The sequence below is a fragment of the Harpia harpyja genome, chromosome 14 (assembly GCF_026419915.1).
Source record: "Harpia harpyja isolate bHarHar1 chromosome 14, bHarHar1 primary haplotype, whole genome shotgun sequence".
Taxonomy (NCBI): Eukaryota; Metazoa; Chordata; class Aves; order Accipitriformes; family Accipitridae; genus Harpia; species Harpia harpyja.
Genome location: NC_068953.1, coordinates 25,258,462 through 25,283,869, shown reverse-complemented (window position 1 = coordinate 25,283,869; position 25,408 = coordinate 25,258,462). Strand labels below are relative to the sequence as shown.

Sequence of the window (25,408 nt, the reverse complement as noted above, 5' to 3'; positions counted from 1 at the left end):
GACCTCACGTTATACCCTTTGCCAAAGGAGGAGAGATAGATAACTTCTTTCTAAGGGGCTTTCTCCAGAACAATTTCCTGTTGAGTCCTGTTACTGCTTCCCTATCAGAGGCCCCTTACTGTGTCCTGGTACCGCTTCTGACTGCTGAGATACTCCAGCTGAGACTCAAACTCAGAAATCGCACCTTATTCTATTTGTAAAGCGATGGAGCTCTCTCTTGGGTGGTGTTTTTAAGGTTATACAGTGAGCGTACATGCTGGATTCAGCTCCATGGCTAAGGGATCACCACAGGGAGGAGCTTCTGTAGGTGTGTTTTGTGAAGAAGACGTGCAAGAGGAAGGAAGGGTGTAGCTGCAGTGGTTTCTATACGTGCCTCCCCCATCCTTCGGTCAGAAGGAAGGAGGTGTGACAAAGCAGCCTCTGAGCCAGCTGCTGGGATGGCCCTTTGGGGCTGAAAGAGCCTGGACACATCACAGCGGCTTCAGCTGCTCGTGGAGGTGATGGACTGGCTGGTCCGAAGCTCTGCAAGGATTGCATAAAAAGCACTTTGTTTGGGGCACTGGACAAAGAGTGTTTCTTATTGTCCAGAGGACTGGGGAGAATCGAAGCTCTGTGAAGCAAAGGGGGAAGCGTCCCTACGTCTCGTAGCTGTGAGCAGAAACTGTGGCGGCTCCGTTGCTTGCTGCTCAGAAGAGACTAAATGTGACTGTGACACTCAGCTGGGAGTATTACTGTCATGCTGGGATAAGAAGGCGTTCAAGTAAGAGCCAAAATCTCTGGGTTTTCCTCGGTTTGTGATTCAACCCATACCCTCTTTTTCCATTGCCCAAGGCAGCATCTACAAGAAAAGAAAGAAACTCACCAAACCAACACCAAAGAGCCAACAAAGCCCCTCCCGAAGGGAAGCTCTCGCTGCGCTTCCCTTTAAAGGCAGAAGCTGCAGCTAGAAGCACAACACTAATTTCTAAAATGCTGCCAGGTAACGTGCGAGCTCACGCCTTTGAGGCAAGTTTTGCCAAGTGCCTGGTGCGTAAAAGGCCGCACGAAGGAGGGCCGAAGCTCTGCGGGCTGGGGGAGCGCCCCAAGGCCGCCCACGGCCCGTCTCCCCGCTCCAGCCGCTCGGCCACCTCACCCTCGGCACCGTGCACGGCCGGCGGGCTGCCCCCGTCGCCTTGGGGTGCCGGCAGGGCCCTGGCCCCGGCTGCCGGGAGGGAGGCGCGGTTCCGCCGCGGGGCGCGGGCAGACCCCCGCGCTGGGGTGACCGGCTCCCCGGACGTGCGGGAAGGAGCCCCGGCCTCCGCTTGCGGGCCTGCCTTCGCGAGGAGACCCTGCGACGAAGCCGAGCGTCTTCCCGCCCACGGGCGCCATCACGCACGCCGGCTTCGCCGCGGGGCCCCGCCGGGGAAGGCGAAAGGGCGGGCGGGGGGGAGCGGGGCGCTGCGGCGCCGCGCGGCCGCTAGAGGGCGGGCGCGGACAGGCAACGGCCGGCCTCGCGCCGGCGGGCGGCGGGCTGCGGCCTGCCCCTGGCGCTGCGTGAGGCGGCGTCCGGCCGCGGGGGCCTGCCGCCTGCCGCCGCTCCTCCCTTGGTGACGCCTGGCCCGGACTGTACCCGTGTAAAACATGTTCTGGTTTTACGCTGTTTAATCCTTGGTAAGAAATTTGGCAAATTGCCATGCGGGAGGTGATACGATCAACGGATGGCGGGTTTTTTAATGTGTATCTATCTATCTTGTCTATAGTTGAATATATACATATAACTAAAAGCTACGTGATAATTTTAGAACTAAGGTAATGAATTCTATGTGGTCAGGTGTAGGTTGTTGTTAAGTTAGTGCTAACGGCTGTACGTACATAGACACGTACACACACTTGCATATCCACACACACCTCCTCATACACACAAATAATACATACACAGGCACACACAGATACACTCACAGAAATGTCCGCACACAGAAACACCCACCTACCCCCTTACACACACCCCCCTTATATACACACACAAACATAAATATCCACACATAGACCCCCCCCTTTATACACACACATATATATCCACACACCCTCTCCTTATACACAAATACACACACATGCATGCATGCACAGAGCAGCAACGGCACAGTGGTAACATAACATCTGCCTGGGTGCTCTGAGGGTGTGGTGGGGGAGACCATACCTCCCTTTGACTCCATCAAAAAAAATCAATAATAAAGAGTCTGTGTGTGAGGAAGGGGTATGTGTAAGCTATGTGTAGGGGGGGTATGTGCATATGAGATATGTACGTGTGCGTGTGTACGTGTGTATATAAAGGAATGTCTGTGTGTATGTGTACAAGTATGTGTGTGTGCGCATAAGATGTGTGTGCATATATATAAAAGCTGTGTGTATAAGACAGTGTACATGTGTGCATAAGCTATGGGTACGAGTGGGTGTGTGATGACTCCTGCCCTGCCCACCCTGGGGGCCTCTGCAGGTTCTGCCCGGTGCTGTCCGGCCCTTGGGACCTCCCTGTGCCACCCCTGTCATTTCACTGCTGTGTGGCAATCAGAGGCTAAAGCCCAGCTCTGCCCCTGCCCCCAAGGGCAGCCTCTGCAGCTCTCAAGGTGGAAGGCTTTAATCTTATCACGCCGTTAAATAGATGTTTCATTTTTTTCCCGGAGCTGGTGGTGTGGAGTGAGATTTCTGCCTTGACTTTCAGCTTTTTTCTTTCTTTTCCCCATGGAGTTGATCCGCAAAAGTCCAATGTATCAGTAAGTTCAATCTGACATCAATAGGCAGGGTGTGTTTTCTGTTTCCTGGCCTGGAGGCATTAGGTGGGTGATCTCCCCTAATGCACTAACTACTATTTTGATACTTGATTAAAAATATGTGCTTGGATGTTAGAAATGCTGATTGCTGCCACCAAGAAATCCCATTCCATTTTTGGAGCCTCCAAACAGTTTTATAGCAGAGTCTGCCCAGCTGGCACCATCCCAGGATGGAAAATTTACAGCCAAAGAAGTCATACTTGAGCTGATAGTGAGATTCTCATAAGCTTTAACAGCTGCCTACTACAAAAACTTTATACCTGTTTTATATATTATTTCCATATATATTTTTACTCTATGTTCACCTTATTCAATGAAAAAAAGTTTTGTGAACAGGGGAACAAGATTTTTGTTTTAATCTAATAGTCCCCCACCTGCTCCAAATACAGCCCTTTCCCATGCCTGTCCACTGTAATATCCCCTTTCCCACTCCCATCTCCTTCCCTTCCAGTCTCCCTGTCTCGGGTCCTGCAGGCAGTGACTGGGCAGGCAGTGAAATGTGCTGTGGACTGGCCAGCAAATGCACACAGGGGTGGTTTGGCCCCTTGGTTTTTGTCTTTTGAAATAAGTAGGGAGCTGTGTACCTTTCTCTCAGATGCTGTACTAAAAGTCGCACGCGCGTGTGTGTGTGTGTCCATCTGTCCAGCAAACACCAGTGCATTGTTACAGAGAGACACTGAAGAGACAAGAGACAAAAATAAAATAAGAAATTTGCATTGAATATTTATTTTGATAAACATTGTGTACTACAAACAACTACATGTTATTTCAGTTGTAAGCCACAATCTGTTGGAACCAACGTCCCAAGAGCTCGTCATCATAAACTAGTCAATGCATTACCACGGTCTGCGGACATAGAGAGCTTTCAAGTGCAAAGCAGATTATCAGAAAAGACATATTGCCAACCTCCTTAACAACCTGGACAATGATAAACTCCAGTAAAAATGCTTCATATGTCTGCAATTTAGTTGTCTTAGTGCCATTGTAATAAATTAATAGAAAATATATCTTTTTTCATTGGAAAGTCTATAAGAAAATGTACAAACATCTAATTCCGAAAAAGGACCAGCTGTTTCGGCGACAGGTAAAACAAGCATTTGAACAGAGGCAAAAAACCCAAACATCCAAACAAATAGACAAACAAACAAAATGCAATCAAAAAAACCCCCACTCTACCGATGGCAATTGCGTAGGCAAACATGGAAACATTTGCAGTAATGAAACCTTACAAAGAGGGTAGCTGCAGCTTGTGCAGGGACTGTACAGGATGTACAAAGAACAAGCAGTCAGGTAATTCACTAGTGAAAATGTGCACGTGCAATTTCTAGAACAGTCAAAGATAAAAAAGTATTCATATGGCACAAAACTATTGCTGACTGGCGATGGTATTAGGCTTCATTCTGTCTTCAGAGCAACACAATGACTTCATCCTGTAAAGGTGGATGGGAGCCCTTTGCATTTCACAGGTGTGGCTGCTCCGCTACACTGCTAGGATGCTCTGTTATCCCTCAGGCTTACAGCCTGCAGCGATCCTGTACTCCCTATTCACAGCGTGAGACCCACCCTAGCTCCAAAACAGGCCCATGTGACAAGCTTTGCATGATAGAACAAGCTACTTAAAAGTTTTCTTCTCTTAATAAGATGAGATTTTTTTAGGAAAGAAAAAAATTTTTTTCCTAGAGCCAAGTCTTATGATTTCACCCTGAGAATTCCCAAAATAGTAAAATCAGAAGCTGCCCTTCAGCACAAAGGCAGCATGCTCGCAGAAGCTGAACAATGCCTCCCAGGCATTTACACGATGACAGAGAGCAGCAGAAGGGAACTCGCTAGTGGCCCAGTGAGGCAGTGCACCACAGAGGGCAACCCCTGCCCTGAGGGTTGTACAAAGCCAAATCCCAAACCAGGTACATTCTGAGCCCAGCTTTCCTGCCCACAGTTTGTTAAGTGCTCATGAAAGAAATACTCCTGCTTTGGTCCATGTCTTGGGAGCAAGTCTGTTCCACTAACACCAGTGCAATGATATCAACAGAATTTCCTCAGGACAGTGAAGAGGTTTAGATAAGCCAGACTAATGTACTCAAGGGACTTATTTTTGCTCTGTTTGCTCAACTTCAGGGATCTGGCTTTGTTTTGGCTATCAGAGAACATCAGATAAACGATGTTTGGATAATCATGGTTGAACTGTGAACTGGTTGAACAAATGAGACTGACTTCTTCGAGGAATAGTTTGTGAAATCCCCAAACCATCATAAGACATTGGGGGAAAAAACAACCCACCTTACTTGCCTTTTACAACTGTTGCCCATTCATGCTGGAAACGGCACAAATGCCTAAAGAGCATTCATTAACAGACTTTTGTTGAGAAGCAAAGGAGGGAAAGCTTGGCTTTTTTTTTTTTTTTAAATACAATACACATGACATTCAGCGAGTTCAAAACAACTATATAATCAGACTGAAAAGAACATTTCCAGTTTCAAAACCCAGGAGAGGCTTGAGGGTAATGTAACCTACAGTACTGTCTAAATTTTGCTCATGGTTGCTTTGACTTTCAGAGCAATCAATCTAAACCAGGCTTATAGAGTGCAACACCTGCCCAGCCTTTGGAATGACACACAAAATCCTTGCTCTTTCATTCTAGCTGCAACATAGCATTTTGGATACTATGGAAAAAAAGCAACTTAATTACATGAGCTTTAATTAAAACAGAGCAAAACAAAGTAACCATCAGCAACTTGAATAATTTCTGTAGCAATGGGGACAGGCAGAGACAAAGTGGGAAACAAACCCAGATATTATTGGCAAAATTGACATTCTATGTCCTTTGAAAAGCTTGTCATCCTATCTTTTACCGCTTCCCTCTCCCCCGCCCTGCTTAGATTTCTTAGAGTAGCCACAGCCTCCAGAGACGCCTTCATGGCATTTCTGAGCAACAGACAGAAATATCACTGAACACTAGAAGTGCTTACAGTGTTTTACAAGATAACGTTTAATTTCCCAGCTTCAAGAGATGTCCCTGTAGGAGTCCTGATTCATGCTGATCTGCCTTCATTACCCAGATATTGCTTTGAAGAAGGGGGAAAGGAGGTACAAGACATCCAACAACTAGTGTATGGGGATTCCCACTGTAATTCTTCAGCTACTTGGTAAGACCTCTGTCACCTTCCATCCAGATCTCACATAACTCTTCCAGGAGGACCAAGACGCTCATGCCCTTCAGCCTGAGGGCAGAATCAGAAAGCAACACACAGCAGAGCAGTCTGATCCCGTTCCTTCTGACCTCCCTGGAAAGGCGAGGGCCGCTCACCCTATTTGAGGCTGAATAAGGTTAAGTCCCAGTAATCCCAGTTAAAAACTGGAAGCCTTGAACAGAATGGCTTTGACTGGCTACCATAAACCCTCCAGACTGATTCTGAACATTATTATACAGAGCTACTGTATGGGAAAGGCTGAGAAAATGTATGTGCTAATTGACATTGCTTTCCTTCTAGCCTACAGCTACTTGTTGAAGGAAAACTTCCTATTTGAGCAACCACTGTTAAAAAACCTTGATCCATAGGAGAAACACAGTTTTCTGAGCAAGTAGAAATATGTGGTTTCATCAGTCTCCACTGGCATGTTTTATCCGCTCCTTCTCTTGTATCTTCCCCAACTATGTGCTGTGGGTTAGCGTGTACAACACGGATCCCAAAGAGCTTGATCAAACATCATAGAAGCTTTAGGATAAATTCTTACTGTCTGATTATGTTTCCTAGCGTCTAGGTAATCATTCAAATATACTCTTTCTGCCTTCGATTTTCAACCAACCTTTGAATTGGCATTCCATGTTTATGTGAGCAGCTAGTTACACTATAGAAAAGAAAAAGTGTTTGGACAACTTAGAGGCTGGTAAAAGCAATAATCCCAATGGCCTTCAAACCTAGAACTCCCCCTTCAAGAGGCAACACATAAGTTAGTATGTCACAGGGGTGCTGATAAAACCAGCACCTTGTAAAATAGGTCAAACCTTGCTTAGTAACACGAGAGTCAACATGGCATCGGTGAGCAAGTCAACCGGTGAGGAGCTGGTGATCACAGAACATACGCTGATCACAGAGGAAGGCTTTTCTGTCACATGTGGCCACTCTAGCTACTTACAGTAAGATTTCTTTTTGAACAACAACAACAACAAAATGCTACACCTCTGGAGCAGGCTGGCAAGGTGCCTGCGGTGAGCAGTCAGTAGTCCATCCCATGGGGGCAGCGCTGGCAGCCAGAAGGCAAAGCAGTGTGTCCTCATAGTTTCATTTTCTTCACCACAGGAATTGGCAGTGCTTGATAGATTTTAGCTGAGTCCTCATTAGTGACCAGCTTCACCCAGACAGGGCGGAAGCTTCCTTTGAAGCCAACAAAAGCCATTTTTTCTGCAAATCAGAGCAAATATATTAGGAATATGTCTGGGCTGCACCAGAAAACCGCCTGTATGCATGGCTACATCCAATGGCTGCATGGGTGCAGGTGCACAAGAGCACACATGTGCATGCAAACTTTGCCAATTATGCATTCTCCAGGTATTAAAGAAATACTTTCCTAATGAAGCTTAATTAAAATTTTATTTACATGTTGTATGCTTCCATTAATTCACAATGTATGATACATAGCAGAGGAGAAACAGAGAAGGAAAAACCCTTCATAGCAGGCAGCCTGAGCTACCTGTTAAAGCTATCATTATTTGCATGGTGGTTATATTCAAACCCCTTTCCTGCTTGGGAAAGGTGGGGGGATGATGAGGGACAGGACAACAGACAAGACCTACATTAGCAAGTGTAAAACACGCACACAGAGGAGGAAAGCGTGCAAAAAGCTCACAGAGCTGATCAGAGCAATGTGCACAACAAAGCAACATTCTAGTGCAATATGTGATGTTTTGAAATCTATAGGCTTTGTGCCATCAAGTCGGACTTCTGTTTCAAGAGAAAACCAGCTAAAAATAAGTTCAGAAAAGTAAAAATCCTGGTTTGGGGCATTTAGTGGGGAAAAAAGTCCAATATTCCTTTTGTTAAAATGCCTTGTTATTTAAAGTGAATCTGGAAAATCAAAACCCCTGAATTCTTTACTTCTAGGAACAACTGCCAGAGCACTTTTTCCATTTACAGTACTAAACTGAGTGCTGTTATCCAAGGCTGCAGTGGATACAACCTTACCGAATAAATAAATGACTGGTCCCAGGATGTTTGAGCACATAGATAGAAACAAGCAAGGCAAAGTTTAGAAGCAGAAAAAAGGTCCCTTTACTGGAATCATGGGAGGGGAATAGATAAAGGGGTTTAGAATTGCATTTTTAAAAAGTGGTTACCTTTTAACCTAAAACCCTCTTCTGCTCCAAGTTTCTCCAGTACTTTAGTCCATGGTCCTCTTGAAATGTATCTTCCTTTAGATGTCACCAGCACTATGGAGCTGAAGGAAACAAAGCCATTTATCAACAGATGAAGAGTCAGAACGCACTCCTCGCTTGCCTGTCTTGAGGACTGGTAACTCCTGCCTGCATGACTCAAAGGCACCCACAAACTACAGTGGTTTCTGCTTTAATGTCTTTTGTCCATGCTTTCCAACAGTTGAGTCATATATTCACTTTTGAAATCATGCAAAACCCATTAGAAAGCAGACAGAATTCTCTTCTTTTTTTTTTTTTTAAACACTGTTTTCTAGGATGATTTAAATGTTTCCAACCAGCAGTTCTATCCTGCTTTGCTCAGAGAGGAACATGCTCTCCCTGGGATGCTCTTAGCAAGTCTCAAGTAATTTCTTCTTCTTTCATCATTAGCAGATTAAACCTGAAGAAATTCACTTCTTTGAGGCTTTTGCTGACCTGATGCTTTTCCTTAATTTTCAGTATGCTTTTGCTTAAAAAGTGTATTATTATTATTATTATTATTTTATTATTATTACTGTCTTACTTGCATGTACTGTATTTCACCTAAAAATTCTTGGGGGTCCTATACAAATGCCGAGTGATAAACAAAAGACATGAGGTAAATGCATTAAGCTAATGCAAATCTGTAACTGCTTGGGTAAAACTTGATAACTGCCTAGGCTTAATTCTAGATAGGTAGAATAAAAACCCAAATTAAACATGAAGAAATAATCATGCAGTGAGACTTTTCTGGGAAGAAGCACAGGACACTCAGTGAAGTTAAGCTCATTACTTCCTACAAGATGCACAAATACCTCCAATGGTTATCCTAAAGCCTGTTGAGGGAGAGGTATGCTCCAGTGAGTTCAGTGGAAGTTTTGCCATTAAGTTCAGTGGAAGTTTTGCCATTAAGTTCAGTGGGGCTGGGATGTCATCTTTGTTCACCTCCTAATTAAAGCTACACGACAGTAATTGAGCAAACACTTGCTTAGATGAAATTATTTAATTCCACCTTGCAGGCTTTCCATGAATGAAACTTCTCTGACTCAAATGGCATTTGCAGTCTTGCAGAATGAGAGCCTTGCTGGGTCTGCTTTCCGGCATCACAGTGGACAGAAGTCACTAAAATTAATTAGGCAATAGCTCCTGCGGAGCTCAAGCCCTGAGCTACTGAGTGCAGCAGTTACATCTTAACACCTCAGCTGGAACTGGAACTGTTCAGGGGAAAATAGCAACGGGTGGTGGCAGAAGAACAAGAGAAGCAAAAGAGTTAAGAGTCATCAGGACTTTTCCTAGAATAAACCTGAGGTGTTAAAATGCTCGAGTGCTTACAAGAGTGGATTGAGCTGGCAGGCTGGTTTTGACTACTTTGCGAATGCTGAATCACCTCTTTTTATTTCCTTCAGTTCACTAAAATCATTACTTTCTATTAAGCCTTTCCTGCTATGGAAGTTTAAAATAAATTCACCAGATGTTTTGTTTTCTTATCCCTGGGAAACTCATCAGAAAAATAGATTTATTAACAAAAAGGAATTTGGCCCACGGAGAGTTGCTTAAATGAACTAAGAGGCTTGTCCTTGCTAGAAACACCCCTTCTCGCATCCCCAAATTCATAAACCTGAAAGTTGTTTTAGCAGTCTCTTCACGAGAGGCTGGCGAGGCTGGTGGGGCCCCTTCCCCTCCGTTAGCACCATCTCTCTGTACAGTCCATGCTCTGCACCGTGACGGGGAGAGGTGACAAGAAGCTGCTGGCTGTACAGTCCTGCCATCTGCACAGTGCCCACATCTGAATCTGAACAACACTTCCATCCAGCAAATGGATGAAAGGTGTTTCATGGCTGTAGCTGAAGCCTGTGCCTGATCAAATTGGAAAGGCCTGCAGGGGCTGGGCTGGGAAAACTTTTGGTGAAAGAAGGACAGTAATTTGGGGGTTCAATCCTTGCAAAGACACAGCTGAGTGAGACCTGAGAGGTGCTGACCATGTTGGGTCAACTTCTGGTCCTAATCCTGATCCTGATCCTAATCCTAATCCTAATCCTAATCCTAATCCTAACCCTGTTCCAACACTAATCCAGAGAAGACAATGAGGCTCAGAAAGACTTAAATACACCTGAAATCTAATTACAATTCAAACTTCTAAAGTAAGAAAGAATCCAGGAGCTGGATTTAGCCAGGATTGAGATTGGAGTTTTTGCAAAGGAGGATGATGGCCTCTCTGAAAAGCTCTCTTATTTTTTTTAACGAGAGAAAAGTGAGCAACTATCATGCTTCTCTGCAGTAACTACTCAATGTGGTTTTTGCAATCTTCAGAATTATTTAAGATGGTAGAAACACATCTCTATCCACCTGCATGGCACTCTGCTGAAACTTCCCCCAAGACTCTAGAATAAATGCCAGAACAATATCCTGTTGATCTGCCCACAGCTATTTCAAATGATTCATCAGCAAAGCAATCATATTTGTATTAGATGTTACATATCAGATTTCAAATCAAAACAGATTTAATAACAATGAAATACATTCATTTCACAATAGCACTCCACAAACTAATAGGAGAACACCATCTTCGGTTAAAGGGTTTCTAGTATTGTTCCCATTCTTATTCCAGGAGACAAAGCCGCTGTCCTCCAGGATGCAGGAACATGTTGGCTACTTACCACCCACTTGCAAAACTCTGCCTTTCTGGCTGCCCATGCTTAAAAAATAAAAGCATCCAGCCTTTAGGTCTGGGCAGGGAACATGTGCAGAGAGGAATGTATTTTATTAGTGGAATTCTCTGTGATTTGAGAGAGTACGCAGGCAATAGAAAAACATAAACTGTGCACATCTGTACCGATAAGTGCTTTGTGAATTTAAGTCTGCAGTTTGTCTGTAACCCACAACATAAATGTAGCTCTGCAGTTTATCTGGGGCTCAATCAGTTCCTAAATCACAGAGTCTGCATCCTTCTGCCTGCACATCCTGCTCACATTTGGACTCTAGTGGAGTCAGCAGCTACAAAAGCACATTGTTAGCTCAGTCATTCTGGCCCACGTTGGGTGACAAAAACCAGGAAAAAGATGAGTGTTGTACGGCATTCTTGTACATTGCACCTTAGTAACACGAGGTTATTTACTCACTGATCTTTGATGCTGTTGACATAATTTTCTATCTGTGCTGGGATTCCCTGTAGAATTGAGTTTTTGAATGTTACTCGATCGACAACATTTCCATGATGTCCATCAATCACAACTAGTTGGATACCCTCATCAGTGAGGAAAAACCTGACACCATCAACCTGTGCGGAAGGGGAAAATATTATTCATCTATCATAGTAACACAATTGCAAACAACCACCTGTAAGAAGCACTGATAGTCTTGAGTCATGGGACTGCTCTTTATATCAAAGGGCAGAATTCCAGATCTCTGAGGTCAAGCTGTCCTGCATTTTTACTAGTAAGGGGAAGTTACAGCCTTTTTTTTTTTCAAAATACAAAGCAGAAGTGACCTGAATCTAACTATCCATGGTAACTTTGTAAGCAAGTTTTCCATAAAAATGAAGCAAGCATCTTAGAATTTTGTCCCATAAAGTTCACTGAGAGGACCTGCTCACCTCAGTGTATGCGAAGTCATCCTTTAGGTGGAAGTACTGTTTCTTATAAGTTTCTATTTTCACTTCTAGTAGGTGGTCCTTAGTCTTCTGTTCACAAAAAAAAAAAAAAAACCAAACAAAAAAAGGAGAAGAAAGAATTTTTCTAGTGAGGATGTCCATTACCTGAACGCTACATTTTCGGAAAGCATTTTGAACCTTGAAATTCAACCAACAAGAAAGCTACATAATAAGCACTGACTTGCCAAATTACGTTGCTAATGAGACTGGGCACAATAGTAACCTCTCTGCTCATCCTGTCAACATTTAAATTGTTTCATCAAATGGCAGAGTAGAAGTGATTCTCACTTTGCAGAGCTGACACATAATTCTCGGAGGCTTTGCTGTGCATTCCTGCTTCAAGGGTGATGAGTGAAGAAAATAAAAAACCCAATAAATATCCCCCTGCCTCCCCCAGAATTAGACTGCATTGGATATAGGAGACAGTGTTATGCATTATATGAATGAGACACTCAGCTATGCAGTTGCCTCTCTGACACTGCTGTTCTTATAGCCTGGAGGAGCTGGAGGCCAGGCAAAGAACCCTGTGTCTCTCCAGAATCACATTCCCTGGACCAAGCTGTCTTCCAGCTCATCACTTTTCACCCTATGCTTTTAAGCACAGCACATCAAAATAGCGCACCAAAAGACTAAGTATCCAACTTCAACCAAAGTCTTGGGTGGCTCTGACCTTCAAGGACCTGTACTTTCTGCACGTGCAAGAATCTGTTCCATATTATTTCACATGCCTGAACCATTTCAGAAAATCAGGTACAGGATATACTGAACCTGGTACAAAGTCTTTTGATGTCTGTGGGCACAATATGTGCCAGAATTACAGATTTACACTGGCAATAATTCTGTGATAAGAAATCAACTACTTTACCAGTTGTGTACTAGAGAGCTTCTTAGGCATTGGCACTTCTACTATTGGTGTCTCAATGTACTTGGGATAGGCCATGGCTTCACAGTCGCTGACGCCAGCCATCTTTGGGATCACAGCTTTGATCCTTATTCGTTCACAGCCCTTGACAGAGCAGAAAGCAAATTTCTCCTTCTCATTTTGAGCTTTGAGTTTCAGAAACAGCAGCCTGCAGGTAGAAAAGAAAAGTGAGCGGCATCCTTGAGACTTCTGGGCAAAAAATTACTAACTCCCAGTTTTGGTGAACTCCTTCCTAATGCCTTGCAGTAATGTGCATTGCAAACCCTCAGTGCTGATGTCTGCATTTTATAGTGCTGAACATACCACATGCAAATAAAGGGGACACACATCTCAGAAATGGTTTGGGGAGGTCAGGGAACTTAAGACAGAGAAATTAGATGACACCTGAACTCCCTCTGAGCTCTGTTTTATAATGATACATTTATGTAGAAACACATGCTTTGTATTTTAGGTCGGTCTTTCTTTCCCATTATTTTAATTCTTTAAAAGAAAGAGGTTTTACACTCTTAGTTCCTGTGCATCCCTGTCGTGGTGTTATAAATGGTAGCTGTTCAAAACAAAAAGGGTTGGGTGTGTTTCCAGTTCAGTTTCATGGTCTACACTTTGCTTTTGTCTTTTTTTTTTAATTTGTATTCACTTGGCAAAGCATTTCCCAGAGTAATTGGCAGTACAGCAGAGGCTATGAATGACTGGCAGCCGTGGGAGTCCCAGGAAAATTAAATGCTGGTCACATTCCCAGAAAGACTTTCTGGTTTTGTTGTGATCCCCAATAATGGCATTAGCCAAACGGCTCATGATTCCAGCAGCTTTCTCAAAGCCATGTCCAACTAGGCAAGACCTGCTTCCTTACCCAGTGTCCTCATCCCAGTAGTAGTATCCTTTGCTAGGATATCTGTGCTCCAGTTTCTCCATTTGAGAGGTTCTATAGAAGGTTCCAGTTTTGTATGTTTTCTTCAAAAGACGATTGTGGATGTCTGAGAGAATGGAAAATGTCGTCCCTTTAGGATAGCAAAACCCTACTTGGATCCAGTCGTTCCTAAACATAGCAAAGACCCACATTATAACAAGTTGACACATGACTATTATTTTCCTGGGCATGCTAGAAGCCAAACTAAATAATTCACTCTGAAATGTAACTTAATTTTTTCCTGGCCAGTTAAAGGTTGGGGATGAATCAATGCAACATAAATTAGAAATAACAGCCATGGGTTAGTTAAGCAATGTGGGTCAGATCTGCTCCTGACTTCTACACCTGTGACTTCCATGCACCAGGAATGAATTAGCTCTAGGCTTCTAAAAATGAACTGTGTTATCTTGCAAGGCTTCCTGGGGGAGGAAACAGGAATCTGAAATGTCAAATGGAAAGATGGTGAACTCAATGGAGTTCCTGGAACAAGCACGTTCATTCTGGAAGAGCGAATGGGTGATGACCTCACCCATTAAAAATGTGCAGTTACATTATTGGGCTGGAATGTTGGAATTCGGTCAGATCACTCACTTGTTGAAGTTGATGAGCCATATGGCCAGCTCTTCAGGGGCTGTCTTGTCCCAGTGGATGGTGTAGCCTTTCCTCAGAGTTATAACAGGCTGATACTGTTGGTAATGAGTGCTTTTGCTCAAAGCCCCTTCCAAGTAGAGTGGGTGATCGTGGTAGTCATTTTTTATTATTTTCATTTTCAGGTTGGCTGGCTTGTAGGCTTGGATGTATATCTAGATGAAAAAAAAGATCACCAAGGGTTTGATGAGTGACAGTAAAACATTAAAGGTGCAGCTATTCAATAGATTGAACTGGTGTGAGGCCTGTGACTTCAGGAGTGACCGGTATGCCATATACTTATATTCAATTTCTTAGGCTTCCTTTTCAACAAAAAGTAAACTGTTCTTAGAAAAAAAGAAGGACCATTTCCTCATCCACTGAGTTCAAGAGTATGTGCCAGTCAAGGCTTCAAACAGGCCTGCCGTAGGGCTGAAGTATTTCACAGCGTTAGTGGCAACCCTCAGCAGTGGGACAGTATCTACCTCAGACATCTGACTTCTACTGAACAAGGACCCTTCTGTCTGGATTTCAGAAACATGAAAACCAGCTTGGTGGTTAGAAATTGGCTTTAGTGGCACTACACAGAAAAAAACCAACAGTTGCAACACCCAAGACAAGAACAGGCATTCCTCATCAGAGGAAAGTGAGGACCCTCTCAAGGCAGCAGCACTCAGAGCTTGTGTGGTAGGAAGAATGGTTTGGTGGTTACACAACAGGATGAAAGCTCATGAGAGCTGAAGTCTAATTTCAACTGCTCAGCACATTTCCCATAAGACTGTGGGCAACACTTCCCTCTGTAAATCATGGAAAACCAACTAGCCGACAGCCCATAGATTTATGTATATTAATCTGTTAATGCTCCTGGAGCTCTTATGGGACTTCAGGTAGAAGTTGTTACAGTTGTTTGCAGTCAAGGCCAAAGTATCTGAAAATGTACCACAGTATCCTCGTGTTCAAAACCACCTGTGCAGACATGCAGATAAATAAACCCTGAGCAGCCTGAAGAAAGTCCGTTTCTAAAGGTCAAGCTTTACAATGCCAAGAAATTTAAAATAAAATAAAGTGATAACAATACTGCAAGGTAACCAGCTTTACCTGTGCAAAGTGTCCACTGCAGATGGAACCTCTCCAATCGGGCATGTCAATGCAGTCAGGGTGCTTGATTAACCAGTTATCTTCTTTTATCAGGTATGAGCCTGGATATTCTGACACAGAACCATCTACATCATGAAAAACTGATGTTTTATCACCATCCATATCCAGACCATTGAACCAGGGACCAGGTTCTCCAAAGAAGACCCTTGAGGTAATCTACACAAAACAGTGAAACACATTTACACCTCCAGAAAGGAATTCATCGCTTACTTAGAGTACAGAGCAAAGGATGGCCATTGTCGCCAGAGTGGCTCCAAGGACCCATTTTCTGACTTCATTTGGCATTGGAAAGTAGCTTGGACAAGAAATAGTGTTGGCTTGTGGGTCAGCTTGTGCATGAAGAAATCTGTGTGGGCACTAACATCACCATTCTTTAAATGGCCACAGATTTTGGCTGCTCAGCTTGAGACATTGTAGGCTTGATGTTCAACAGTTCTGAGGCCCCATGACTCCAGATGAAGTCTGGGGTTGCAGGTCCTCTGAGATAGCGCTTATGTGGTAATAAAACTATGAGTTTCTGAAACTGACCATCCAAAGATGGAACCACCAAAATAATTTTCAGCTGAGCTAGTCTTGTTAGTTGGCAGGAACAGCAGTGCCGTTTGGTAGAGGCATATTTGGATTGTCTCTACCTGCACGCTGCCTCTTTGTTAAGCCTGAAGTCAGTGTAGAGCTGGGTCACACACTTAAATGTGTGTTTGATTTGTCAGACAGAACAGACACAGATTTCCCTGCTGACCATGGGGGAAAGACTAAAACAACCAGAATGTCAGCCTCAGCTGTGAGGTTTGTTTTAAAATTTTGGAGGAAGGTTCAGGAGATGGGGCGATTTCACTAGAGCCACTTCACTCACTGTCTGCTAATATATTTTTAAGGTTCCAGAGCCATACAAAGTCACACTGATGCTGGGAATAATCAGTGACCTCCCTTGGGAAATGGCCACTCAGGCAACTTCTGACTGGTATTTTTATCTAGCATAAATAAACATCACATCACCAGCCTGCATGGTGCAATGTGAGAGAGTGACTGACCAACACTTTTAGGGGAATTTTTCATTTCCCATCCCATTTGGCACAAGAATCACTAGTCAGCACTTTTCCTGACATACAATCAAGTCTGCTAATTTTTTGAAAGTTAAGCAACCCAAATAATTTCAGTCCCAACCACTTTATTTATTTATTTGTTTGTAATGTTTGGCAGTTGGATTTAACAGCTGCTAGAGGTGAACCTCAGCAAATCAGTTAGCACATACTTGTGCAAGCAAATACAAAAATAACTCAAAAGCACAGACCCCAGGATGGGTTCAGACCAGCATCCAGAAGTTCATACTGCAATTCGAAGTTTGGCAGACCCTTTTTGGCTGGGCTCTGCTCTCATTTATGTCTGCAGAACTTGAGTCCATGGAATTACCCCGGTGCGCAGGGCTGCAGAATAACCCTGCATCGGCTCAGTTTCACTGGCTGTTTCCCAAAACCAGTATTTTCTGCTTCTAGGTAAGTTAGACCTTCCACAACAGACTTCCTTCTGTTGTTGCTTTAATACTATACCACTGTTGAAAACAAAGGGGCAGATTCTTCTCCCTGTTTCGCAGTTTCTGAGATATACAGAAATGGAAATTATTTTCACTTGAATGTCACTATTTTTTTTTTTAAACTGATGCCTGCTTCTGGTTTGCTGCAAACCTGTCAGAGAATTGGATTTTCTTATTATTTTACCCATCCAATTTTCCCTTTCTTAGCTGCCATCCTCTTTGTTAAACTTCTGGCAAAGACAATGGGCAACCTCCCGAAGCTCTCATGTTTTCTCCTAAAGGCTGCTACACCCTTTTTGCCCACAACCCCATTTCCAAGCCAACTGGAAAAGGCCTTTCTGAGAAGGATAACTCACAGGGACGTCTTCAAAATGAATGTCGGTGACATTGTTGTTGGGGCAGCTCTGCCAGGCGTTATTGAGCCGGAAGGCCAGGGCACTCGTGTGCCGGCCATCCAGGGCAGCAAATTTGCGGAAGGTGCAGTTCTGGACATTGATTGGCCCGTCGTAGAACTGAATCCCTCGAATGGGAAAATCCCTAAAACACATTTGGAGGAGACAGAGAGACTTGGTCATGACACATTAGCATGAGGATGAGAATGTATTCTAGACACGTACAGTCCCACAGTACTTGTTTCTCAGCTGCTTGCATTTTTCACAGCCCTTAGGATGACTACTGAGTTCATGTTTCGGAAGAGAAGGGATTTAGGTCTGTGAAGTCTTATCCTTGCAAGTTCAGCTCAAGTTCTCTTGTGTCTGAACAGATCGTCTTTATTTGGTCTGTGCTCCTCCAGGGAAGGAACTTACAGCAATGCCAAAGCATTGACCTCAAAATGAATAAATTCGTGTTTGCCATCAGAAATGAGTTCTGCAGTAGTGAAACCTGAAACTCATCAGAGCCGTGCAGACTCCTTGGGCTGAGTAACAGCAGGGTAAAAGAAGTCCCACCACATCTTTCAAAGGAACTTGGAGAGAAACAGTGCAACTCAACTGCAATAAAAAATGGATTTGAAAACAAGGAAAGGTCTTACAATCTATAGGGTTGAAAAGAGGTTAAGGGGGAGACTAATGAACCTTTATTAACAGCCTTTTCTGATATCATCTGCATGGTAAAGAAGACACCATTTTTCACACTGATTCAGTGAACGAGATGCTTAAACTCCTTAAGAGGCTAAGATAAGATGTTTCAAGTTTCACTTTTGATGATAAATAAATTTGAACCCTTCCTCATAGGAATGGTTTCCCTTAGACAAGACTTGCCAGCTCCTGTGCATTTGTTCTGTCCCTCTGAATTTCTCCACACAACACCCAAGATGAGATATGCCCACATATATATGTAAAGGATATTAGAAGGAGAGTTGTAGCAGATTGGATTTTCATTATTACTATAGTTAATAATAAGCCTCCTGTATTGCTACCGACAAGCAAAGTTGTGGCGTATATTACAGCAGAAAAAAATCAGCTGAGCTGTTTATTCACTGTAGAGCTACTGTTAGGATAACTATGTTTTTAGGAATAACAACAAAACATTATTGCACTTGCAAACCAGTCTGTAGGACTAAGGTCTAGGAAGTGGCCACACACAAAGTTCACTGGCCATTTCAAAACTATCTAACAAAGGCATCACATTCCTGTAGCATAGCAGCAATAGTAACAGCAGCTCTAAGGACATCTATGACCACATCTGGGCCAGTTCAAGCCCAGGGAAGGGCTTCTACAAGCTTTCCTGGCAGCTGACCTGGATGGAGACTGCCACATTGCTCAACCACTGCTGACCACATATACAGAACTGCCCAGCTAGCACACAGTCAGTCCTCTTGCTGTCTTCTCAACTCTGTTTGCAAAGGGGAGGGGGAAAGAAAGAGGAGTTTGATGCTGTCTTGGCAGCCTGCAAGTATGTACCTGCCAGCAGCAGCTGCACAGTGAGGACTTTGGGATGGGGAGACATGAAACCAAATCCTTTCTGTGTAATGGTTATTAAATTGCACGGCGCTGAAGAAACCACACAGTGGAGTTTGCACTGAGAGTGGGATCGGTGAGAGCTTTGATGTGCTGAGCTGAACTTACGGGCCGATGGGCAGGGTCCTTCCTCTGTGATCCAGACCTCCAGGTCCCCAGATCTCATTGTCTATTGTCTCCGTGCCCAGGTTTCCACTCTCACCAACAAACAGGCTGTTCTTGATTTCTTGCTTTGAGCCGTCATCATGAGGGAAAGTCCCACCACTAGAAGGGAAGGGCTGGAGGTGAAGGGGCTGCTTACACCCATCCCCACCAGCTGTGCCCCAGGCTGCAGCACAACCTGTGCTGCACTTACCTTGCCAAGGTCAGGCCAATGCCATTGTCAGCAAACCTGCAAAGAGAAGAGAGGTGCCTCAGAAGAGGTTTGGTTCTGCTTTGGTTTATCATGTCAAACTAAAATAACCAAAGCAGTGAGGTGGAGGACAGCAGGATTTAACTACTGAGCAGTGCTCATGGGGGGCTCAGGCTTTTCCAGGTTTGTTCCCTGTCCAGTTTTGGAAGAGCTCTTTTGGCACATCGTGCAGTATATGCAGATCACATGAAGCAGCAGACGCACCTGATTGCTCCAAGCTGACATTGAGCTGGTGATTACTGGGCATAGTTTACTTGTCTGATAAAGCTTTTTGCCTGTGTCTAATGACCACACTTTTTTCACTGTTAGGTAAAAAGATCATGCTTATCTCTCCCTCCAACTAGTTTTTATTATTTAATAGTGCTTTGCCTTACACACACCTCTGTGCTCCTCTGTGTTCATGTATCACATGCTGCTTCTATAAAATAGCTTTACAAGGGGAACTGTTATAAAACAGAGAAGTTTGGCTTCTCTTTCATCAACAGGAAGATAGAGATCAGATCTTCCTTATTAAAAAAAAAATAAAATGTCTTTCCATTTTGCTGAAATTCCAAGCTTTTAGATGAGATCAGTCACAACGGTGGGTTGATGACTCCTGCTTATAGGAAGGCTACAATTAATATGATAGTTTGAGTCAGTCTTGATGGTATCTTCACCTCGGTGTCACTCTTAATACGTCTACCCCTGATCGCAGAGATGCCGCGGCAGAGTAAACCCCAGCTTTTTCCGGCTTGTGTCTGTAGGTGGCAGCCCTTCACACGCTATCGCCTCCCCTTGCCTTTCGCCAGCCCCATAAACGTACACCGTAGTTTACATACTGCATGCCACATTAACATTTGTTTTGTTAATGTAATACATAAGTCTTTTTGTAGCAATAGAAATGGAAATTACTGTGGCTATAAAGACAATTACAGTTTGATGTCTGCTTCCTCGAATTCACATATACTCATAGGTTTGCTGCTGGAAACTGGTAAAGTACTCAGCCTTTTAGCAACCTCCATATGCTGCATTTGCTCCCTAAGCAATGTAAATGTCTCAATGACATGAGTGTGATCTGCGAAGACAACACTTGCTGGCCACGGAGTGGGCTAGGTACTTCATAAGAAGCGTGAACTGTATTAGTCAATATTACATTTCCGACTGTTCTGCTACAGCCTCATTCTCGACAACCTGACCAGTTGCTAGAGCCAGCTTATACCGCTGGTCACTTTAGGAGGTTTGGGTCACTTGAAGGTAAGGCAGCTCTGGCCAGGAATTGGACACCAGATAATGGTGTGACAGCTATTCCTACTAGGGTTATCACAATATGCCTTGTGAAGTAGCTTTTTTCCTTTTCCTCTTTCTTCATTGAAGTTGGTATCAAGAGCTTGGCTCAGCAAAAGAAACTGTAGAAGGTCATCTGTTTTCCAGTGCAAACCAAATACCTGTCCTGACCAGTGCAGGCAACAGCCTTCAAAGAGCACAACACACACTTGCCCAGTCTCTCTCCCTTGCTGCTGTGATGCATAGTTTCATGTCTGCTTCATCAGTACTCGCTTATTCAGCATAACAGTGAACCACATAAAACTGATCTGTGACCAGGCTTAGCCAGGAAGGGTGTGGATTTTGCTGCTTTCTTTTCAAAGGACCTCATTTTTCATGTAAAAAATTAGTTTTTATTTTTAGTTATTTGCATTTGTGTGTCTCTGTGTGTGTATGTGACCATTTTTGAATGCTGGTCAGCATCCCACAAAGAAACAATCTGATGGATCTTCAGTTCAGACAAAGCAGGTTTTGTTTGTTTAAAATAATGCCTGTGTTTACTTAACGTTTCATCTTTATTTCAATCTTGGCCATATGAAAGGTGCAAAGTGATATAAATAGTTTGAACCACATCTATGCTCGCCATAAACACCAGGCTGAACTCCGAGAGTTGAAATAAGGCAAAACTCACTGGCAGTTGTCCAGCCACACATCTCCACCCCGCAGCCAGGCCCCATGATCCTGATTCTTGTAGGCAATAAAGCGCTCAATTATTGCAGGTTCCCTGGGCTTCAAAGGATCAGCATCCTTGTGTGGGCTGTATCTGTAACCAGAAGGAGAGAAGAAAGGTTGGTGAGGGAAGGTAGCCTTGCTCGGTGCACGGCCCCGCTAAACATCTGGTTTCTGGTAACTCAGGAACAGCTTTGGGACAACAGTCCATCCACGTAGCATGTCTAGTCAAGCAGCGATGGCCAGACCCAACTGCCAAGGGAAGGACAGTCCAGGCGAGGCGGTTGTAAAGACCGGCTCCAAGTTTCCTTTCACCCTTCCATTATTGTATTGCTGATATATTGCTGAAAGCATGGAAAGTTTGTTATTGCTCCCAAAAGTCTGACATATTTTTTAATCCCTTACTGTTATCCTTTAGCATTTTCCTGTTATTTAGGTAAATATCCTTTTGCTTTCCCTTTTGAGCATTCTTATCTCCTAACCTTGGCTATACTGTGGCAATGAGTACCACTGCCAAATTTTCCTTTCTGTGGAAAGGAATTAAAACATCTTGGAGAGGGCCTGAGAGCATGTCCTTCACTATTCCCACTATACATTACCCAGGACACACATACAAGATTTATTAACTCTCAAGGTCTCAAGTATGACGAAATACTGGCCTGATGTAGGAAAAAAAGCAGACACAAGTGGAAAGTGCAGCAATGTGTGCCCTCAGCTGCTGCCTGTCAGCCACTGCTCGGGCCACAGGATCTGAGTGAGGATCTGGCTCACTGTAGTGATGCTGAGCTCGGCTGTCATTTACCCAGTCCTGAGGCACAGCTCTCCCTTTTGCTGCTGAAGGACCATCTTCCATCATACTACACAGCTTAGAAAACCTGACAAATTAGTATCCAACTCAGTGCCAGCAACGGATGGTCCAGAGATTAAAATTCATGCCTCACCAATGGGTAGCGAGGCCAAGCTGTCAAATCGCTAACAGATATTCAATAGTACTTTGCTTTGCTTAATAAGCCATCATATCAATCTAAAACTGAGCATCAGACTGATAGGGTTCCAGTAAATGAATATTGCTTTGGCAGCTTCATCACTGTGAATTTGCTTTCAGAGAGAGATTTAGTATCAGCCCTTGTGAATTCCCCAGACATTGTAAAATACAGATATTTTGAGACGGATTCCAGTTTCATTCACATCCAGGTATAACTGGAGGAACACTATAGGGTACAGAATTTGACTCAGACATCTAACGCTGTCACTGAATGCAGAATAATCTCTCTGACTCTGTAACTGTCCAGCCTACCTCAAAGTTTGCCCCAGCCAGTCCAGCTATAATAATTTATTCAGTCTTTCAGTCCTGACACATGAAAAGTGGAAAACAGTATAAATAATCTGAGCTGCAGCCTGTGCTGGTGGGTAATCCCCAAGCACAACCATGACTGCATTATGAATTGGTTGGCTTCCAGGGGTCATTCCTGCCCTTGTATGGCAAAGGACAAATTGCCTTTTGTAATCACTTACTGCGCCTGTGGCAGCAGGCAGTTGCCCAAGGCACGTGTTCAGCTATATGGAAAAGCAGCATCGGGCTCCCAAGACAATTTGGAGATACTTGCAGAGCAGGCTGCTCTTAATAAGTTATTTTTTAGCAGTTACTTTTATCATTGAATTAATCATTTCAATTAATTGAGCATTAAAATAATGTAAAGAATACTCACTTTTGAACATCTTTTACCATCAGCTGCTAGGCAGGGCACTGGGGTGATGCGGATCACAGGATAACTGATACCTGAGCTGCTGGCTGGGTTCCCCTGGGGAGGAGGACCGATCCCACCCCCGCAATGCTTGCCCAGTGCCTGACTGCAGCAATGTGGGTAACCCACGTCCCAGAAATGGAAAGGAGAAAAGGAAAAAATTGTCATTCTCCCCTGTTGAGCAGAGGATTTCAGCAGGTTTCTTTTCCCTACAGGGTTTCTTCTGTCAAGAAACCCAGTCGTGGGGGAACGCAGGTTGGGTGCAACTGGAGGCAATTGGTCTGTCAGGAAAGAAAACTATGAAACTTGAGAATATTTAAGTCCTTTTCTCTCCCTGGGGTTGGTAACTAAGTTAAGAGCCAGACTCAACCTCTAATGAGATAAAAGGGTGCACGTGCGGTCCTTGTGCTATTACACTTTGCCCACAAGAAGCCCTCTGCTTACATCAGCCTCCTCGCTGGGGTCAGCTTTGGGGAAATATACGCTCTGTAGAGAGGTTTCCAGTATTTCTAAATGACTCCATTATGCTACACAGAGGCTGTGCACAGCAGGGATCAAGGGTTGCTCTGTGTATTTAATTGTAATGATTATTGCAGTGTCAGATTTGGAACTAGATAAAAATTTGAAATCAAAGCATGAGCTCTATCACATAAGCACTCCCCGTTCAAGCAGGTCCTAAAAGAATGAAGAAAATCAACAGCATTCCCAGGAAATACTTTACTTTCTTATTCCTGGGAAATTCTTGCAGCAAGTGCTGCCCAGTGGGGCTGTTGACCAGACAGCATTTAATTTTCTTGTTTATCTAAAAAAAAAAAAAGTCCATGGAACACCCTAGAGCAGATGCAACACCCACACCAGCTCAGCTCAGAGCTAAAGAGCAAGGACAAAACCAGAAGGGTATTGGTTCTGGGGGTCCCTTAGGAAGGGGAATGGAGAAGATCATGTTAGAAGGTGGTGAACCTAAGTGAAGACCTTTCCTCAAGAAGAGCCACCCGAAAGGGCATTGCAATCATTCTTGTCAGCTGCCTTGGGGGCAATTTCATAGCTTTCAGTTAGTGCTCTAGAGAAATCTTTTCCAAACCAAACTGTGCAAAACACTTTACCTCCCAGAAATCAGTGTCAGGATAGGTCTTTTGTCCTTGGCGGAGGCTGGAGTGGTTTTAACACCATTATCAATGATCATTCCAGCCTAAAAGAAAAGAGAAATGCAATATTACAGTATATGTATATATTCTACAGTTCTTTCCATCTCCAGGCTCTACCGCCAATTGTTCTAAGCCAAAGTCACTCGACCAATCCTAGTAACTGCTTCTGTTAGAAGCATGTGAAACAGAGGGCTGCCAGGACTATCCAGACTTGCATACACCCCCCGCAAATTGCTACAAATTTCCAGAAACTGCACCTCTCTTGTAAATGCATGTATCCCCATACACATAAACACCCTGCTGCAGTCTAAAGCACTCAGTAGCAGTAACATACAGCCCCACAACATGGCATGCTAAAGGTAAATAAGTAAAGAGAAGGCGATTAGACACAGCGGCCCATATTTATCCGTCTAGAAGCTGTTCAGTTAACGGCTAACACTGGCAGTTGAGGTCTGTAATTAGACAAGCTGCCAATAGATGCTCCTGGAGGCACTGTTTTAGGAGTGCAGAAGCAGAGAAGCAGCCTGAGCAGAGGGAAGAGCCTCTCCGGACACCTAGGAGCCAAGTGAAGCGGGTGCTGGCTGACTCTGAGCGCTCCCACGCCAGCATGCAAGCTGCTTTATCTGCAGACACAAACAAGCTTGTGGTAACTTCTAGTGAAACAGAAAGCACAGGCTTTAATAGCTTGCAGACCCAAAGAGCTGGAGTGAGAAGATGGTGGTTTTTTCGAGGGCAGCATTCCCGTTGCGTGCAGACTCACCCGGTAGTTGGAATGTGCGCGGTTGTTGGAGAATTTCCCCATCGGCATGTGCTCCGAGTAGCCGGGGGAATACATGCCCGCTGAGGGCCCTGTCGGCACGTGGTGCAGAACAAACCAAAAGCCTGTTTCCTGAGAAAGACAATGGTCACCTGAGACTTTGCTTGAACTCCCTTGCTGGTCTACATTAGCCCAAGAATTTATCAGTAAAGCCACAAGACGTAAGCCAGAAGATTTCAGAACAAATCACAGCTAGCAGCATTGACCTGTATAACTACATGCAGCAAAGAGTTTCACACACATTCACATTCACACTCCCGCATCTTCAAGGTGTCTGAAGTTAAGCTTTGACATCTGCGTTGAAACTATAAGTGAGACTTTCGAAATCCATAACACACACACATACACTGATGTCCTCTTATCACTGCAA

The 25,408-nt window shown here is 44.0% G+C and overlaps 1 protein-coding gene across 3 annotated transcripts in view; it reads right to left on the bottom strand.

Annotated features, from left to right (window-relative positions):
• Positions 1-3,505: 3,505 nt before the first annotated feature.
• The window catches only part of CEMIP (cell migration inducing hyaluronidase 1), a 116,630-nt gene continuing 94,727 nt past the window's right edge, over positions 3,506-25,408 (bottom strand). For 2 of the 3 annotated variants that reach the window (XM_052806974.1, XM_052806973.1), the window contains exons 16-29: positions 24,982-25,110; positions 24,180-24,265; positions 21,294-21,425; positions 19,304-19,339; positions 19,057-19,212; positions 17,347-17,527; positions 15,400-15,615; positions 14,266-14,477; positions 13,618-13,803; positions 12,711-12,915; positions 11,789-11,875; positions 11,316-11,473; positions 8,140-8,240; positions 3,506-7,207 (exon numbers count right to left, since the gene is read on the bottom strand). In XM_052806974.1, coding sequence (XP_052662934.1) covers positions 7,080-7,207; positions 8,140-8,240; positions 11,316-11,473; positions 11,789-11,875; positions 12,711-12,915; positions 13,618-13,803; positions 14,266-14,477; positions 15,400-15,615; positions 17,347-17,527; positions 19,057-19,212; positions 19,304-19,339; positions 21,294-21,425; positions 24,180-24,265; positions 24,982-25,110 — 2,013 coding nt within the window. In that variant the 3' untranslated portion in view covers positions 3,506-7,079. The remainder of the gene's footprint in view (positions 7,208-8,139; positions 8,241-11,315; positions 11,474-11,788; positions 11,876-12,710; positions 12,916-13,617; positions 13,804-14,265; positions 14,478-15,399; positions 15,616-17,346; positions 17,528-19,056; positions 19,213-19,303; positions 19,340-21,293; positions 21,426-24,179; positions 24,266-24,981; positions 25,111-25,408) is intronic. The other variant, XM_052806975.1, reaches the window with a different exon arrangement.